Source organism: Bos mutus, chromosome 18, assembly GCF_027580195.1.
Source record: "Bos mutus isolate GX-2022 chromosome 18, NWIPB_WYAK_1.1, whole genome shotgun sequence".
NCBI classification, from domain to species: Eukaryota; Metazoa; Chordata; class Mammalia; order Artiodactyla; family Bovidae; genus Bos; species Bos mutus.
The window spans coordinates 11,177,460-11,195,686 of record NC_091634.1 but is presented as its reverse complement, the minus strand read 5'-3'; the positions used below and the strand labels follow the sequence as shown (position 1 = coordinate 11,195,686).

General features: G+C 45.2%; 1 protein-coding gene across 2 annotated transcripts; it reads right to left on the bottom strand.

Moving 5' to 3' along the window:
• Positions 1–14: 14 nt before the first annotated feature.
• Positions 15–17,346, bottom strand: ETHE1 (ETHE1 persulfide dioxygenase). 2 transcript variants are annotated; one of them, XM_005897316.3, is made up of 7 exons: positions 17,190–17,346; positions 16,590–16,734; positions 16,281–16,429; positions 2,656–2,785; positions 1,393–1,482; positions 438–554; positions 15–227 (listed from the first exon to the last, which is right to left on the bottom strand). In XM_005897316.3, the coding sequence occupies exons 1-7, from the start codon at positions 17,268–17,270 to the stop codon at positions 175–177; spliced, it is 765 nt and encodes a 254-aa protein (XP_005897378.1). In that variant the 5' UTR covers positions 17,271–17,346; the 3' UTR covers positions 15–174. The 2 variants fall into 2 exon arrangements, with proteins under 2 accessions (XP_005897378.1, XP_070243705.1); XM_070387604.1 differs by lacking the exon at positions 16,281–16,429 and having other exon boundaries at positions 17,190–17,330.
• Positions 17,347–18,227: the final 881 nt, after the last annotated feature.

Sequence of the window (18,227 nt, the reverse complement as noted above, 5' to 3'; positions counted from 1 at the left end):
AAACAGAAGTCAGATTCAGAGAAGGGAAAAAAAAAGATGTTTATTTAAGAAGCTTGAGGGGGCTAGTAAGGGAGGGGAAGAGGAGAGAGGCCCCAGTGATGGCACGGCTCCCCTCACCCCACCTAGTGCATTCTTAACGGATGTGAGCTGTGAGCGCCTGAGAGTCAGGGTCGGTCAGGAAGGGGGTGTCTGGATCCCACAGCGCATGTTAGCTGGAACAGCAAAGTCTGAAATGAAGAAGGCAATAGTGAAACAAAGGGGCCCAAGCAGACCATGCGGCTTCCCCTCTGCCCCACTGGGGACCCAGACATCCTAATAGCTCTTCTTCTTTGAGAAACTAAGAGTCCAGACCCTCAGCACCTCCTCCCTCACACCCAGGTGTCCAGACCCCCAGCTCCTTCCCTCAGATCCAGGAGTCCAGATCCTCAGCCACTCACCTATCTGCTGAGGTTTAGGCAGGTTCAGTTTGTCCATGACCTTGACAAACTCCTCACAGCTGAGGGTGAGCCGAGGGTTCAGAGTCCGCTCCTCCTCCACAGTGGACACTGTGAGCCCTAATGGCCAAGGGAGTGGGGAGGAATGTCAAATTGTCCAGTGCCTCTGGCCTCCCAGAACTACATTTCCCAGGAGGCCTCAGGGTATCTTTCTGGCCCAGGACTAACAGATTGCTTTCCCACTAACCAATAGGCACTATGGGAAATGTAGTTTCCCAGTTCCTTAAGTTCTATAAGAAAGTCCCAGGAAAGCCTATGCCTTCCGGAATTCTAGGCTTTGCCAACAAAGGTTCGTCTAGTCAAAGCTATGGTTTTTCCTATGGTCATGTATGGATGTGAGAGTTGGACTGTGAAGAAGGCTGAGCGCCGAAGAATTGATGCTTTTGAACTGTGGTGTTGGAGAAGACTCTTGAGAGTCCCTTGGACTGCAAGGTGATCCAACCAGTCCATTCTGAAGGAGATCAGCCCTGGGATTTCTTTGGAAGGAATGATGCTAAAGCTAAAACTCCAGTACTTTGGCCACCTCATGCGAAGAGTTGACTCATTGGAAAAGACTCTGATGCTGGGAGGGATTGGGGGCAGGAGGAGAAGGGGATGACAGAGGATGAGATGGCTGGATGGCATCACTGACTTGATGGACATGAGTCTGAGTGAACTCTGGGAGTTGGTGATGGACAGGGAGGCCTGGCGTGCTGCGATTCATGGGGTCGCAAAGAGTCGGACACAACTGAGCCACTGAACTGAACTGACCCTCAGTATACCTCAGCACTTGATCTTTTTAGCCAGAGGAATTCCTGGGAATTGTAGTCCGAGAGCCACACGAGGATTATAGCAGTTCAGTGCTCCCTCTCAAATGCTAAATTATGTAAATCCCACACCTCCTCCAGGAAGCCCTCACCATGGTAATCATGAGCAGGGTAGATCAGGCAGTTTCCTGGAAGAGTGAAGATCTTTTCATGAACTGAATGGTACAAGGTCTTAGCACAGCCTGGGGAAGGAAAAGTCAGAGGTCAGTGGAACAACAGGTTGAGAGAAGCTCCCAAACTGCTTCCCTTCAGGAAGAAGACAGGAGGATAAAAATCACTGTAGCTAAACCTTCTCCCTCATTTTCTGTCAGTAGCCAACCCTTTGTGTAGAGGAGAGCGAAGGGAATTCTAGGTAAGTGGAACAACACACGCAAAGACTTGGGGGATGGTAAGAATTCAGCATGACTGTAAAGAAGGTTGAGATAGGACCCTGAAGCACCAAGTCCCGTCACTCTGGGGGTGCTAAGAAAGGATTCTGGGCAGGGAAAGTGGACTAGAAGGTAAGAAATTGAAGACATGAGGCAAAGGAGGATAGAGCCATAGTTTTGGCAAGAAGCTCCGAGTCCTAAATTGGGACAGGAGCAAACCTCTCAGAATGTTCTGCCATCTTTTCTTTGATCTCATGACTGTGTTAGGGATGAATAAATGGAAGATTAGGAGCTTCAGAGAGAAAAAGACAGAGACCAAGATGGAAAGATAAGGAAAGAGGAAGCAAGAAGCAGCCTGGGGACGTGGCTACCCACAGCCAGCTCACTAGGGCTGTCTCTTTTCTCTCATCCAGCGTCACCCTGCAAGGTGGCTGAATCCTCCCAATCTAGTGTCCCCCCCATTCACACACATACTCAAAGGGCAGCTGAACCCTGACACTGTGAAACTAAACATCCTTCCCATAGTGAAACTCCTTAATGTAACTGCCCCAGCAGCTATACCCCAAATGTAACATCGTGCGTGCACGCTCAGTCACTCAGTGGTGTCCAACTCTTTGAAACCCCATGGACTGTAGCTTGTCAAGTTCCTCTGCCTATGGGATTTTTCAGGCAAGAATACTGGAGTGGATTGCAATTTCCTCCTCCAGGGGATCTTCCTGATCCAGAGATCAAACCAGCATCTCCTGAGTCTCCTGAATTGGCAGGAAGATTCTTTACTGCTGAGCCACCAGGGAAGCCCAATGTAACATCACCCCCTAGCAATTAAACCACTGAACCTAACCACCTCCTAGCAGCTAAACTCCTTGAGTCTAATGCTAATGCCCTAAAAATCTAACATTTGTTCATTCATTCTTACAATGGACACTTAAAATCCTGGCATTCACATAACCATACTAAAATCTTGGGTCAGGGAAAAGGGCCTGTGACCTTGCTGGAAATCTGTCCGCCCACACCCTCGGATAAGCAGGGCGTCTCCAGTGAAGGCCATGCTGTGGTCGTTCAAGACGAAGGTGACACAGCCAGGGGTGTGGCCAGGGCTGGCCCGGGTCTCCAAGGCCTGGCAGAGAAGGAAAGTTCAAAGAGTCACCAATAAGCCTATGGTTTTACACTCATGGTAAAACTGGCCTCAGATGCTCCCACCTCATCCCAGGGTCACATTTAGATAATGTGTACTTTTTTTTGATTAAAAAAAAAAATGTAAGTTAGATCCTAGACTCAAACGTCACTCCAGAGTAAACCCCCAATGAATTACAAACTTAAAACAAGGAAATAAAATCATAAAACTAGAACAACAAACATACAAAGAAATAGGAGGCTGGCCAAGAAGTTCACTCAGGAAGTTTTTAGCCAACTCGATATATGATCTCTGGTTAGAGAAGAACATTCTCTTAAAAGGCTTAAATCATTAAGGGAAAGATCAGTGGTTTGAATTTTAATAAATTTGAGGTTTCAGAATGGCAACAACATCATAAACAAAATTTAAAGGAAATCAACACGCTGGCAAAATATTTTTGTAGCACATACATACCAGACAGTAGTCAGGATACTTTATGTACTAACGGATCTTACATATCAGTAAGAAAAAGGTAAGCACACTAATAAATATGAAATACTAAACAGTCATTTAAAATTATGTCATTGAAATAAAATTTAATGATGCTATACACAAATATTTAATGGCATGAAAAAATGTTTACTAGCCAGTAAGTGCACAAAAACAGGTTACAAAGCAACTTAATGTCTATTTTTAAAAATTTATTAATTAACTCCAAGTATTTTTTTCTTTAGACTCCTCCTATATTATCTTTTTGTTTTACAGTGAACATGCCATTTTGTAATCAAAAATAAAACACAAAATTCAGGATAAACTAAATAAACACTTAAAAAAACCAAAATTCTAGAAGGAAATATAAAAGAATAGATCTATACTTATAGATACATATTATATTAATGTTTATATAACATTATGCATATATATAATATATTATATATTACATATGTATATACATAAAATCTTGAGGTAGAAAAGGTTTTTCTAAGCACAGTAGGAAATCCTGAGGCCACAGGGAAAAACAGGGACCACATAGTTTAACTTCATTATAGAAAAGGAAAATCAGAGCGACAAAACAAAAAAGCTCAGAGACAATATTAGCAGCATGTATAAGAAAGTGTTATAAAACCAGAATATCTGAACAGCTTCTAAACATCAATAAGAATCCCCAAAGAAAACTGGCTACATAAAAGAACAGGCAATTCAGGGAAGAGGGAACAAACATCTGAAAAGATGTTTGATCCCCTTTAAAAAAGGGCAGGGAGAGAGAGGTTTAAAATAAATTTTAAAACCTTTATTTTTCATTTATCAGATTGGCAACTGTCAGAGTTGCTCAGGGTGTTTGAGACAAACCCTTTCATCCTCTCAATGTGAGTACAACTCAGAAAAGCCATTTTAGATGGCAGCTAAGCAGCGTCTCGGAGAAGGTGATGGCACCCCACTTTAGTACTCTTGCCTGGAAAATCCCATGGATGGAGGAGCCTGGTAGGCTGCAGTCCACGGGGTTGCGAGGAGTCGGACACAACTGAGCGACTTCACTTTCACTTTTCACTTTCATGCATTGGAGAAGGAAATGGCAACCCACTCCAGTGTTCTTGCCTGGAGAATCCCAGGGACGGGGGAGCCTGGTGGGCTGCCATCTATGGGGTCACACAGAGTCAGACACGACTGAAGTGACTTAGCAGCAGCAGCAGCAAGCAGCGTCTAGCAACATCTCAAAGGCACATATTTTCTGACCTCTCAAAGCCACTACTAAGGCCTTGCTGTTAAGCACAACCAACACATGAGCACAAAGACACCACCCAGGGAGCCCTGATTATCTAAATCCCCACACTCAGTTCAGTGAAGCAACTGTCAGAAAAAAAACTATTACCCCAGTGATTTAACAATCACCTATGAGATTAGTTTCCACTCACATATGACTCCTCCTCTCTTAATAGAGGCTCCTCCCACCAGTTAGCATCCTTGTCCAGGGCAGTCATCTGCTAATTATCAAAGGACACTATGTGCAGACTCTATATCCACATCCGATATCTGTTTTAACCTTCCCCACTCACAGATCTCCAGTTTGGTTTGGGGCATCAGTGTGCCCAGCAGAAGCACTTTCCCAGTCTCCCTGACAGCTTGAGTGGCCTCTGGCACAGTTCTCTGGCCAGTAAGATCTCAGCAAGTATCCTGAGAAATTCTGGGAAAGGTTTTCCCTTCCTAATAAAAAGGGACTGGCACTTGCCCTTTCCACTTCATCTGGCTCTGAACACAAGATGTGATGGCTGGAGTTGCAGCAGCTATCTTGCAACCATGAAGGAAAAAAAGCCAAGATAATCAATCCCACAAATGATGGTGATGCCAAATCAGAGAATAACTACCTTCTTCCAAATTTCCTGTTATAGGAAAAAGTGAAACTGTTTGTTCAAGCCACTGTATGTTTTTTTCAGTTACTATCTGCCAAACTAGGGTATATAAGTACAAAGGGAAATCACAAATCTTGCAAAATCTTGTGGGAAAAAGCATATCCCCTGGCCCCTCAAAGTAATATTGCCTTTTGGTAGTAGAGGAATGATATTTCACTTTTTATTTTGTATGTTTCCATACTCTCTGAATTTTTTAAACAAAAAGCATGGAAATTTTTGAACTAAAAAAGGGGATGGATATTCAGGAGAAATGTTCAAAATATTTAACTTTGGTTATAACAAAGCTATGACAAACCTAGACAGTGTGTTAAAAAGCAAAGACATTACTTTGGTGAAAAAGGTCCATATGGTCAAGGCTATGGTGTTTCCATTAGTCATGTACAGATGTGAGAGCTGAACACTAAAGAAGGCTGAGCACAGAAGAATTGATGCTTTTGAACTGTGATGCTGGAGAAGACTCTTGAGAGTCCCTTGGAAAGCAAGGAGATCAAACCAGTCAATCTTAAAGGAAACCAACCCTGAATACTCTTTGGAAGGTCTGATGCTGAAGCTGAAGTTTCAAGACTTTGTCCACCTGATGCAAACAGCTGACTCATTAGAAAAGACCCTGATGCTGGGAAAGATTGAAGGCAGAAGGAGATGAGGGTGACAAAGGATGAGATAGCTGGATGGTATCACCGATTCAGTGGACATGGACTTGGGTAAACTCGGGGAGATGGTGAGAGGCAGGGAAGCCTGGCGTCCTGCAATCCGTGGGGCCACAAAGAGTTGGATATGACTTGGCAACTGAATAACAACAACAACAAATAACATGGGTATTGGCCAATCAGAAGGGCGTCAGTTGTAAACAACCAGTAATTAGAGTATATAAGGGCTTCCCTGGTGGCTCAGCCACAGAGAATCCGCCTGTAATGCAGGAGCCCTGGGTTCAGTCCCTGGGTCAGGAAGATTCCCTAGAGAAGGAAATGGCAACCCACTCCAGTATTCTTGCCTGGGAAACCCCATGGACAGAGGAGCCTGGCTGGGTCCACAGGGTTGCAAAAGAATCGGAGCAACTAAACAACATTTAGAGCATGTACAGTTGACCCTTGAATAACTCAGATTTGAACTGTGCAAGTTCATATATAGGAGGATTTTTTTTCAGTAGTAAGAACTACAGTACTACCCAATCTGGCTTAGCGAATCCATGGATGTGGAGAAAACACAGATGGAAGGACCGACTGTATTAAGATATATCCCGATTTTTGAATGTGGGGAAGGTCAGTGGCCCTAACTCCCTGAGTTGTTCAAGGGTCAACAGTATATGGCATATTAATTATGTGATGTGTATAAATTAAACAAAATTTTAATATAAATTGAACACAATCCTGCTTGCCACAGGGATCAAAATCTCCTAGGCCCTTAATGACCAAGTCTGTGTCACAGGTGGCTTTGCTAATGGTCAGCCTCCCTATTTATCTTTCCCTTCTCTGGAATATCTAGAATTTACCATCTCTATCAACCCCCATAATCCTGTCCATCCCAGGCCTCACCTGCTTGGGCCAACCACCAGCCTCCTCCCTGGGCTACCAGCCTCCAATCTACCTCCTACATGACCTGAGGGAGCTTTTGTACTACCCAGATCCAATTTTGTCCCTATCTGCTCAAAACTCATCCTGGGGGAGGGGGGTTCAAGAGGGAGGGGACACATATATTCCTATGGCTGATTCATGTTGATACATGGCAGAAATGAATACCATGTTTTAAAGCAATTATCCTCCAATTAAAAATAAATAATTGTTTTTCAATCCAACAATTAAAAAACAAAAAAACCTTTCCCAGGCTCCCAGTGGCCCTGGGACAGAGTTTCAGCTCTTCAGCCCCGGCTCTGGTGCCTGCTCACGTTTCCAGTCCCATGTCCTATGACATCCACCTTTCCCCAGCTACTTTGAATCCCAGAGTCATTGCCAGAAAACACCAGGCTTCTCCACACTTTTTTTGCCCCTGCAATTCTCTCTTCTCCCATCAGTCTGGTCTGCCTACTTTTTACGAGCCTGATTGACTCCTTTTCCTTTGTCAAGGCTCTCTTCTAAGGCCTTGACATGACTGAATTCATTCAGACCTCACACATCATTACTCGGTAAGCATCATTCCTGTCCCCACTCTACAGATGAGGAAACTGAGGCACGGGATGCGAATGAACGAACTACACGTGACGATACGGATGAATCTCACAGACATAACCATGAGCCTAAACAAAAAAGTGGGGCAGACATAAAGAGGGAAGTGGAGAGGCAGAGGATAAAGTGGGAAATCTCAGAGTGCCTGGTACACAGGAAGGTAAGTGGTATTTCATGAAGCTGAGGTTTCAGTGCTGACCCCAGATGTAAAATATTTCTCATGGATTAGTGGTTAAGAGCAGTCCCTGGAGCCATATGACATGGGCTGTAAATTTGGCTCTGCTATTATTAGCTGTGTGACCTTGGGCAAGCTATTTCACCTGTCTGGGCTTCTCTGCTCATTTGTAAAATGGGGATAATTGTCCCCACTTTATAGGGCTATTATAAAGATTAAATTATTTCATGTATGTAAAGCATTTTAAAAATGCTCAGGAAATTCCCTGACAGTCCCGTGGTTAGGACTCCACATCCTCCCTGCCAAGGGCCAGGGTTTGATCCCTGGTCACAGGGACAGGGGAGCCTGATGGGCTGCTGTCTATGGGGCTGCACAGAGTTGGACACGACTGAAGCGACTTAGCAGCAGCAGCAGCAGGTAACTGAGATCCTACAAGCCAAGTGGCTCAGCCAAAAAATTAAAATGCCTGACATACAATAATTTCTGTATTATAAATAATAATAATGTTTTAAAATTCTAAAATACTGATCTAGTGGAACCACCAAACCTCCTGGGTTCAAATCCTGGCTCAGCCAACTTTCTCAGTATAATTTTTGGGGAAGTCACTTTTCCTCTCTGCACTCCCTTCTCTGTAAAATGGGAAAATACTTCTGATCTAACTACAGGGATGTTGTTGTTTAGTCACAAAGTCGTGTCTGTCTCTTTGCGACCCCATGGACTGTAGCCCACCAGGCTCCTCTGTCCATGGGATTTCCCAGGCAAGAATACTGCAGTGGGTGGCCATTTCCTTCTCTAAGGGGATCTTCCCAACCCAGGGATCTAACTTGCGTCTCCTGCATTGCAGGCGGTTTCTTTACCCCTGAGCCATCAGGGAATCCCTACTACGTGGTTAGGAAGGTTTAATGAGATTTATCTGTCAGAGAAGACACAGTGGAGGGTCAAGAACCAGGTTCAGCCATAGTAATGCTTCGTCTGGACTGCTCAGTAGTTATTAAAAGTCTGAATTTGCTGTTGACCCTTATCATTTGGAGGATTTCTCAAAAATGTATATTTGTAGCTTCTAATTTTAAAAAAGACTGAGAGAAGGGCTTCCGTGGTGGCTCAGTGGTGAAGAATCCTCCTGCCAATGCAGGAGACATGAGTTTGATTCCTCATCCAGGAAGATCCCACATGCCATGGAGCCCTTGTGCCACAACTACCGAGCCTATGAGTCGCTCAGAGCCTGGGAGTTGCAACCATTGAGCCCACTGAACTCTTTGAGATCATATGGGCTGCAGCACACCAGGCTTCTTTGTCCTTCACTATCTCACAGAGTTTGCTCAAACTCATGTACATTGAGTTCTAGACTAAAGGAGACTAAATACACATACCAGCCAAATGCCATGTATGAACTTTGATTGGGTCCTATTTAATAAAAGAATAGCTATAAAAATTATGCTTTTGAACTGTGGTGTTGGAGAAGACTCTTGAGAGTCCCTTGGACTGCTAGGAGATCCAACCAGTTCATCCTAAAGGAAATCAGTCCTGGGTGTTCATTGGAAGGACTGATGTTGAAGCTAAAACTCCAATACTTTGGCCACCTGATGCAAAGTGCTGACTGATTTGAAAAGACCCTGATGCTAGGAAAGACTGAGGGCAGGAGGAGAAGGGGACGACAGACGATGAGATGGCTGGATGGCATCACTGACTCAATGGACTTGGGTTTGGGTGGACTCCAGGAGTTGGTGATGGACAGGGAGGCCTGGAGTGTTGCAGTTCATGGGGTCGAAGAGTCAGACATGACTGAGCAACTGAACTGAACTGATAAAAATGATTCCTGATAAAATGGGGAAATTTGAACATGGGCTAGATTTCAGAACTATTTAAGAATTTAAGAACATGTCTATGTTGTTAGACATGACAGAGATTTTTTAAAAAGAATGGTTCTCAAGGTGGTGTCGTAGAGTGAACCCTCAGGGTCTGCAAGATCAACACTATTAAACTATTTTCACAATGGTGTGAAGAGGCCTTTTGTCCTTTTTCACTCCCATGAGAATTCAGTGGAGTTTTCCAGAAGCTACATAACCTGTGATGATGTCATCACTCTGACAGCTGGGTGCTTGTGTATGCTTGTGTTTTTAAAAAGTCTCAATTTCAACTTCTGATACAGTAAATGTTTTTTGCATATCAGAATACTTATGTTTTCTATTTAAAACTGAGATATGATTGACATATAACCAATACAGTAAATATTAACAGACAGAATCCAGGTAAACAAGAGCTTTTTAGGGCCCTCCATAAACCCCATGAACTGTAGCCCACCAGTCTCCTCTGTCCATGAGATTTCCCAGGCAAGAATACTGGAGTGGGTAGCCATTCCCTTCTCCAGGGGGTCTTCCCAACTTAGGGGTCAAACCCCCACCTCCCACAATGCAGGCAGATTTTTTACCATCTGAGCCACCAGGGAGGCCCTTTATAACTTTTAAGAGGGTTAAGGAATCCTCAGATCAAAACGTTTGAGTTTGAGAACCGCTGATATGGGAAAACAATCTTAGAAGTCTTTAGGGGGGAAAAGTCTGCAACTTAGCTTTTGACTACAAAAGGAGGAAAAAAGTATTAATATATACACATGAGAGAAATAAAGCAAAGTAGTAAAAATGTCAGCAACCGGTAAACATCAGAGAAAAGATATGAGACTATTAACTGTACTATTCTTTTGATTTACTACAGTTTTGAAAATACTAAAAATAAAAAGTTGTGGGTGGGGGCAGCTAACGTGGTGACCCAGCCCAGCCTCGCCTGTTCCTGAAACCTGAGTAATCCTCTGCAGGGATTCTGTGGGACCCGCCTAACCCCACATTCTTTTCAAAAATTTATTCTTCCCGTTCACGATGCATCAAGGGCGTAATACAGCTCCACAGCTGCCCTTTCGCCTATTTCCTGCAGAAATGTGCCTGCTAAGCCGGCTTCAGTCATATCTGACTCTTTGTGATTCTATGGACTGCAGCCGCCAGGCTCCTCTGTCCATGGGATTCTCCAGGTAAGAAAATTGGAGTGGGTTGCCATGCCCTTCTCCAGGGGATCTTCTCCACCCAGGGATCGAATCCACATCTCTTATGCCTCCTGCACTAGCAGGCAGGTTCTTTACCATTGCGCCACCAACTGCCTGTTATGACCTAGCCTCGGAAGTCAGGCAGGATCACACCTGGGAAGCCCTTCCTGCAGATGTGGTGCCTTAGAAAACCATCAGCGAAACTCAACAGGAGATGCACGCAAGCACAAGGCTCCTTCGCCTGGCAGTTCCCATGGCCCGCACTGCCCCCTGGTGGCAAGTAAGCGCTAGCCTTTTCCCACTTGGTTCTCAAGTTCATTTCTCTGCTCCATTATTTAAAAAGCACTTGGTTATGGTATAACTAACTGCTGTTTCTATACCCGCTAAACTTGAAGATCTAAAGCGTCATTTTCCATTGTAGCTAAATACTCTAAAGTTTCATCAGCTAAACTTTCTTTCTTTTGCGAAAAAAATTAAATTTATTTGTTCTGCTTAGGGGACCTGGTACTTAAAAATGCATCAAAAAATAAGATGGACGCTGTGTTGTACACATGAAACTAACAAGATACTGTAAACCAACTATACTTCGATTAAAAAAATAAGATTAAGTGATAGATAGATAGAGGCATATGCTGTAAATGTTTTTTCAACTTTTATGTATGCTGCAAGTTTTTCATAAAAATGTTGGTGGCGGGGGTTAGACTTGTTCTGGGGCTTCCTGGTAGCTCAGCTGGTAAAGAATCTACCTGCAATGCAGGAGACCCCAGTTCGATTCCTGGGTTGGGAAGATCCCCTGGAGAATCCCCACTCCAGTATTCTTGGGCTTCCCTGATGGCTCAGAAGGTAAAGAATCCACCTGCAATGTGGGAGACCTGGGTTTGATTTCTGAGTTGGGAAGTTCCCCTGGAGGAGGGCATGGCAACCCACTGAAGTATTCTTACCTGGAGAATCCCATGGACAGAGGAGCTTGGCAGGCTACAGTCCATGAAATCGCAAAGAGTTGGACACGACTGAGCGACCAAGCATAGCACAGCACACAGACCTGTTCTACAATATTTCATTCCAAATAGGAAGAACCACTGAAATCCTCAGGTGGGCCAAATGAGAATCACTTGTGAGATTTTAAAATATACTGATTTCTGGTGTCTGCCTCAAACAATTAAATCAGAATCTCTTAAGTGGGACCCAGGGATTAGTATCTTGAGAAGCAACCTCTTTGCATCAATATATGAAAGTCGCTCAGTCGTGTCTGACTCTTTGCAACCCCATGGGCTTCTCCAGGCCAGAATCCTGGAGTGGGTAGTCTTTCCCTTCTCCAGGGAATCTTCCCAACTCAGGGATCGAACCCAGGTCTCCCACATTGCAGGTGGATTCTTTATCAGCTGAGCCACCAGGGAAGCCCAAGAATACTGGAATGGGTAGCCTACCCCTTCTCCAGCAGATCTTCCTGACCCAGGAATCAGACGGGGGTCTCCTGCATTGCAGGTGGATTCTTTACCAACTGAGCTATCAGGGAAGCTACATCAACATGTGTAACAGGAAAGACTAACTTTCGGAATCTGCCACCCCTCATGGGAGCTGCTGGAAGGTTTACGTTTCAATTACTGCTTAATAAAACAGAAAGTCCACTCTACAATGAAACCACCCAAATGTGGCCCACTGTGAATATAAAATCTACAGGCAGTTCAAAAAGCTGGTGGTTTCTACTAACGTTAAATATATGTCAGTTCTAAGATCCGGCAAGTCCACTCCCTGGAATTGAGGGTAATGCCCGCCATTACCATTGAGAGTGATGTTCAAGAATCTCCAAAGCAGTGTTCTACATAATAGGCCAAGACTGAAATCAACCATCAAAAGGATAATAGATATAAACTGTCAGCAATTCACATGACAAAATGCTCTACCACAGGGGCTGGCAAACTAAGCATGGCATTTGGCCTGCCACTTGCTTTTATAAGCCCTGGGAACTAAGAATGGTTTTTCTTTTTCATGGTTGGAAAAAAAAAATCAAAATAAGAATGGCGTTTCATGACACTTAGAAATTATTGAAATCAAATTTTCAGGGGCCATAAATAAGGCTTTAGCGGAGCCCAGCCGTGCTTATTCATGTCTGCACTGTCTATGACTGCTTTCACAGCAGCAGGAGCATTAAGTAGTTACAACAGGGATCACGTGGCCTGCAAAACCAAAAAGGTTTACTATCTGGTCTTGGGCAGAAAAGTGTGCCAGCTACTGCTGTACAACACGAAAGGAAAGAACTACAATTATACAGAAGCATATGTAGAGTGAAGGAAGCAGACACAAAGAGTACACACGGATCCCTGTTTATCAAGTCCAGAACAGACAGAACTAGTCTGATTTTTAAGTCAGAATAGTCCCTTCGTGTGACTGTCAATGGCCAGGAAGGGGGACACGGAAGACTTTTGGGCCAGTGGGCTTGATTTGAATCTGGGTGGTGGATACTCCAGTATAGACATATGTAAAAAATTACCAGGCTGCACGTGTATAATATGAGCCCTTGTTATTATAATATGCATGTTACAATTAAAATTTTTAAAGTGGAGGGGAGAGAAGTGAGAGGGGAAGAAAAGTGCCCATCTCCAAAGGTTTATAAGGAACTCAGATGAAAAACAAACAAAAATGCTGAATAATCATAAAGACAGATAGTAAAAAGTGTTGGCGAGGATGTGGAGGAACTGCAACCTTCACACAGGTGATGGGAACATAAAATGGTACAGCCAGGACTTCCCCGGTGGTCCAGTGGTTAAGAATCTGCCTGCTGATGTACAGGATATGGGTTTGATCCCTGGTCAGGGAACTAGGTTCCCATATGCCTCCGGGCAGCTACGCTCGTGCACCACCAGTAGTGAGCCTGTGAGCTCCAGAGCACACACGCCACACCTAGAGAGAAGCCTGTGGCCATGATGAAAGATCCCACATGCCTCAACTGAGACCCAACACAGCCAAATAAATACATATTTTAAAAAATGTTTATTTAAGGGCTTCTCTGGTGGCCCAGATGGCAAAGAACCTGCCTGAAACGCAGGAGACCCAGGTTCAGTCCATGGGTTGGGAAGATCCCCTGGAGAAGGGAAGGGCAACCCACTCCAGTATTCTTGCCTGAAGAATTCCATGGACTGAGGAGCCAGGTCTGGCTCCTCAGTCCATGGGGTCGCAAAGAGTTGGACATGACTGAGCGACTAACACACACACATTTTTTTTTTAAAGATCAATTTGAAAAAAATAAAATTGTGTAGACACTTTGGGTAACAGTTTTTTTTTTTTTTTTTAATTTATTTATTTGGCTGCACTGGATCTTGGTTGAGGCATGTGAACTCTTAGGTATGGCATGTGGGATTTAGGTCCCTGACTAGGGATCGAACCTGCGCCCTCTGCACTGGTAATGCAGAGTTTTAGCCAGTGGACCACCAGGGAAGCCCTGGGTAACAGTTTCTGATAACAGTTTCTCAAACTGTTAAACAAAGTTAGCATATGATCCAGCAATTCCATCCCATGTATACACCCAAGAGAGATGAAAACATACACCCCCACAAAACTTATTCATGAATATTCATAGCAGCATTATTCACAATACCCTTAAAGTGGAAACAATTTAACTGCCCATCAACTGATGAATAAATAAAATGTGATATATCCATTCAATGGAATATTATTCAGTAATAAAAAGAAACAAAACACTGGATACATGTTACAACATGGATGAATCTTGACAAATTGTGGTAAGTGTTACAGTCACAAAGACCACATATTATATGATAGCATTTCTATGAAATATCCAGAATAAGCAAATCTGTAGAGACTGAAAGCAGATTAGTGGTTGCCTACAGCTGTGGGAGCAAAAGAAGGATACACTGGGGTGACAGCTAAGGGGTGCAGAATCTTCTTTCTGGAGTGATGAAAATATTCTAAAATGAACTGTGGTGAAGGGTGTGCAACTCCAAATATACTAAGTCACTGAATATGTATTTCAAATGGGTGAACTGGATGGTATGTGAGCCATATCAATAAAGCTGTTTAAAAAAACCAAGCACTGAGAGTTCCCTGGTGGCCCAGTGGTCTGAACGCCACGCTTCCACTGCTGTGAAAAGTGAAAGAGACTCAGTCGTGTTCGATTCCTTGTGATCCCATGGGTCCATACAGTCCATGGAATTCTCCAGGTCAGAGTACTGGAGTGGGTAGCCTTTCCCTTCTCCAGGGGATCTTCCCAACCCAGGGATCAAACCCAGGTCTCCCGCATTGCTGGTGGATTCTTTACCAGCTGAGCCACAAGGCAAGCCCAGTGCTGTGGCCCCGGTTTAATCCCTGATCAGGGAACTAAGATCCTGCAAGCTGCTCCACACAACAAAAAAAAGAAAAGCACTTAAACAATCTTCCATAGCTAGAGCCTTCCACACTGATTAACTGAAAACATCACTCACCCAACATAACAAAGGGCTCACCTTGACACATAACTCCAACTGTTTCTAACACCTCTAATGCTTGTTAGAACCTGCCTATTAAACACAGTGTATATAAATGTCCAATGCATTTTCTTTTTACTTTCTTCCAGGAAAAGACTTGAAATAAAGAGGCTGTAACCAGTGGAGCTAAACCCTCTGATCCCAAATTAGGAGTCTGAGATTAACATATACACACTACTATACAGAAAATAGGTAACCAACAAAGACCTACTGTATAGCACAGGGAATCCTACTCAATATTTTGTCATAACTCGATATGGGAAAAGAATCTGAAAAAGAATGGGTAACTGAATCACTTTGCTGTACATCTGAAATTAACACAATATTGTAAATCAACTAAATGCCAATATAAAATAAAAATTAAATTTAAAAAGTAATAATAAACCTTCCGATCCCACACACAGACCTCATTTCCGCAAAATCCTGACTCGTTTAGCAAAACCTGGAGGCAAAGTCCTCACCCTGTCATCTAACATTCTGTTTACAAAGCCAGCCAAACTCTCTTCAGACTTTAGCAACTCTGATCAGAAAAGAGTTCTGCCAGCTGTTTCCCCTTCCCCCTGAGGGCAACTCCCCCTAGCACCCTCCTCACCCATCATATTGCCCTGGGTTAAGATTCTGGCCGGAACCCTGCTGATAGGGCTGGTTGCAAAAAAAGGAGGTAGGAATCTTCAGACCATTGCTGTGTGAGGCAATAGCGAGGCTGGAGTTAGGGTGAGGCAAGCAGGCTCCTAAAGGGGCGCAATATTTAAGGAGGCACCCACTCGAAGGTGCCAGCCCTGTCATTTCACAGACGTGAGAATGAGCGCCTCCTTAAGTGTTGCGCCCGAGGCACCTCTCTTGCCTCACCCTAGTTAGTCCTTGCCCTGGGGCTACTGGATGCACCTTCTTCCATCAATGATTTTAGGAAGCCAGGGCTGGGTCTCTCCCTCAACGGTGACCTTGGAATTCCAGCTCCCAGTCAAATATTATGAGACTCCAAGGCCAAAGGAGTTGCCACAAGATTACAGAAAACTCTTTAAGTGTTGTTGACTTAAGGGGTTCGGTCAAAGACACACCTGCCAGAGACTCCTGGCCCACTTTTCCTCCTGGGTTTATGGTGCCCTCCTCCCAGAGACAGACCAGGAACTCAGGCCTGGCCGCCCCTCCTACAGCAGGTCTCAGAAGCCCAGGCCTCCATCCCCACTTCCCTTTAGCCCAAGAAGTCCAGGCCACCACCCTCTTAGACCCAGCATCCAACTCACGAAGCGCCCGAACTGGATGGAGTCTCCATCCTCAATGTGCCAGTCAGCCTGGGCCCCGCTAAGGCGGGAGATGACAGACTGGCAGCCAGGAAGTAGGGACCGGAGGAGCCCGGAGCCGGTAATGTGGTCCGCATGGCAGTGGGTATTCACTGGGAGAGAGAGGAGGGCCAGGTCCGGGAGGGCACAGAGAGGACCCGGGATCCCCAGCCTCAAGCCCCCGCCCGCCCTGAGACCCAGGAGTCCGGGTCTCCGGCTTCCCGCTCCAAGCTGCGGCCCCACGCCCTCAGACCCCAGGAGCTTCACACTGACCCGCATACAGCAGCCGCAGCCCCAGCTCCTTGACCAACTGGGCATCTCGTTGCGCTGTCTCCAGAACCGGGTCGATCAGAACCGCCTCTCGGGACTCTCGGTCCCCCAGAAGATAAGTATAGGTGCAGCTCTTGGGCTCAAACATCTGGGAAGCGGGGCGGGTACAGCTGAGAGCACAGAATCGGACTTCCACTCATTGCAGACCCAGGAGTCCAGGCCTCAACTCGATTGTCTTCCTAAGATCCCGGCCCAGAAACTCCAGACCCGTTTTACTCCAGGAGTCAGGAGTCTGGGACCCCTGCACCTTACTTTGTCTAAACCAAAGAATCCCAACATCCATCCGTCCCCAAATTTGGGTTCCCATCACCCATTCTGAAATAGAAGCAGGATTCCGGCCCCAAGTCCGGAGGATTCCAGAACCACCCGCCCCCCCCCCCCCCCCACCACCTTTAAAGGACGCGAGTCTAGCCCCACACCCCTTCCTCAAAGATCCAGGATCGGGGCCAAGGTATCTCTCCGGATTTAAAGGACCCAGGAGTTCCGCCCTTGCACCCGCTCAGGACCCAGTAATCTTCGCTCCCGGGTCCAGCCACAGCGAACCTGCCGTAGGAGAACGGGGGCTCCAGACCCTGTGTGTTGACTGAGCCGCCGGCCAGCGATCTTCAGTACAGACCCCGCCATCGTGCCCGAGGCAGAGTAGGGACGGAGCCGAGGACGAATGCCCGCGGAAGCCGGGTGCTCAGCTGGCTGACCTCGGAGGGGCAGGGCGGGGGCGGGGCCCGCCTTAAAGGAGCCGCGACTGCGCGGACCGAGGGCGGGGCTGAGCAGAGCGAGGCGGGCGAGTTTGGAAAGTCCCAGAGAAACAAAGAACAGTCACCTCACACTGACCTGAATGGGCATCATCAAAAAGTCTATGAACAATAAATGATAGAGAAGGTGGGGAGAAAAGGGAACCTTCCTACACTGTTGGAAGAGTTACAACCACTATGTGGAGAACAGTACAAAGGTTCCTTAAAAGAAAAAAAAGCGTCTGCCTACAATGTGGGAGACCTGGATTCGATCCCTGGGTAGGGAAGATCCCCTGGAGCAGGAAATGGCAACCCACTCCATACTCTTGCATGGAAAATCCCGTGGACGGAGGAGCTTGGTACTGTACAGTCCATGGGGTCACAAAGAATGGGACACGACTGAGCGACTTCACTTCACTTCTTCACTTCAAAAATAATAAATAAATAAAAATAGAACTACCATATCATCCAGTATTCCCCCTCCAGGGGCATATATCCAGAGAAAACCACGATTTGAAAAGACATATGCACTCCAATCTACACTGCAGCACTATGTACAGCAGTCCAAACAGGAAGTAATCTAAATGTCCATCAGCTGGGGGAATGGATAAAGAAAGTGTGGCACATAAATAAAAGGGAATATTACTCAACCATTAAAAATGAAATAATGCAACATGAATAGACCTAGAGATCATCTAACTACCTGAAGTAAGTCAGAGAGAAAGATAAACATCATGTGTTATCACTTATATGTGGAATCTTAAAAAATGATACAAATGAACTTATTTACAAAACAGAAACAGAGTCACAGACTTTGAAAACAAATGTATGCTTCAGTTCAGTTCAGTTC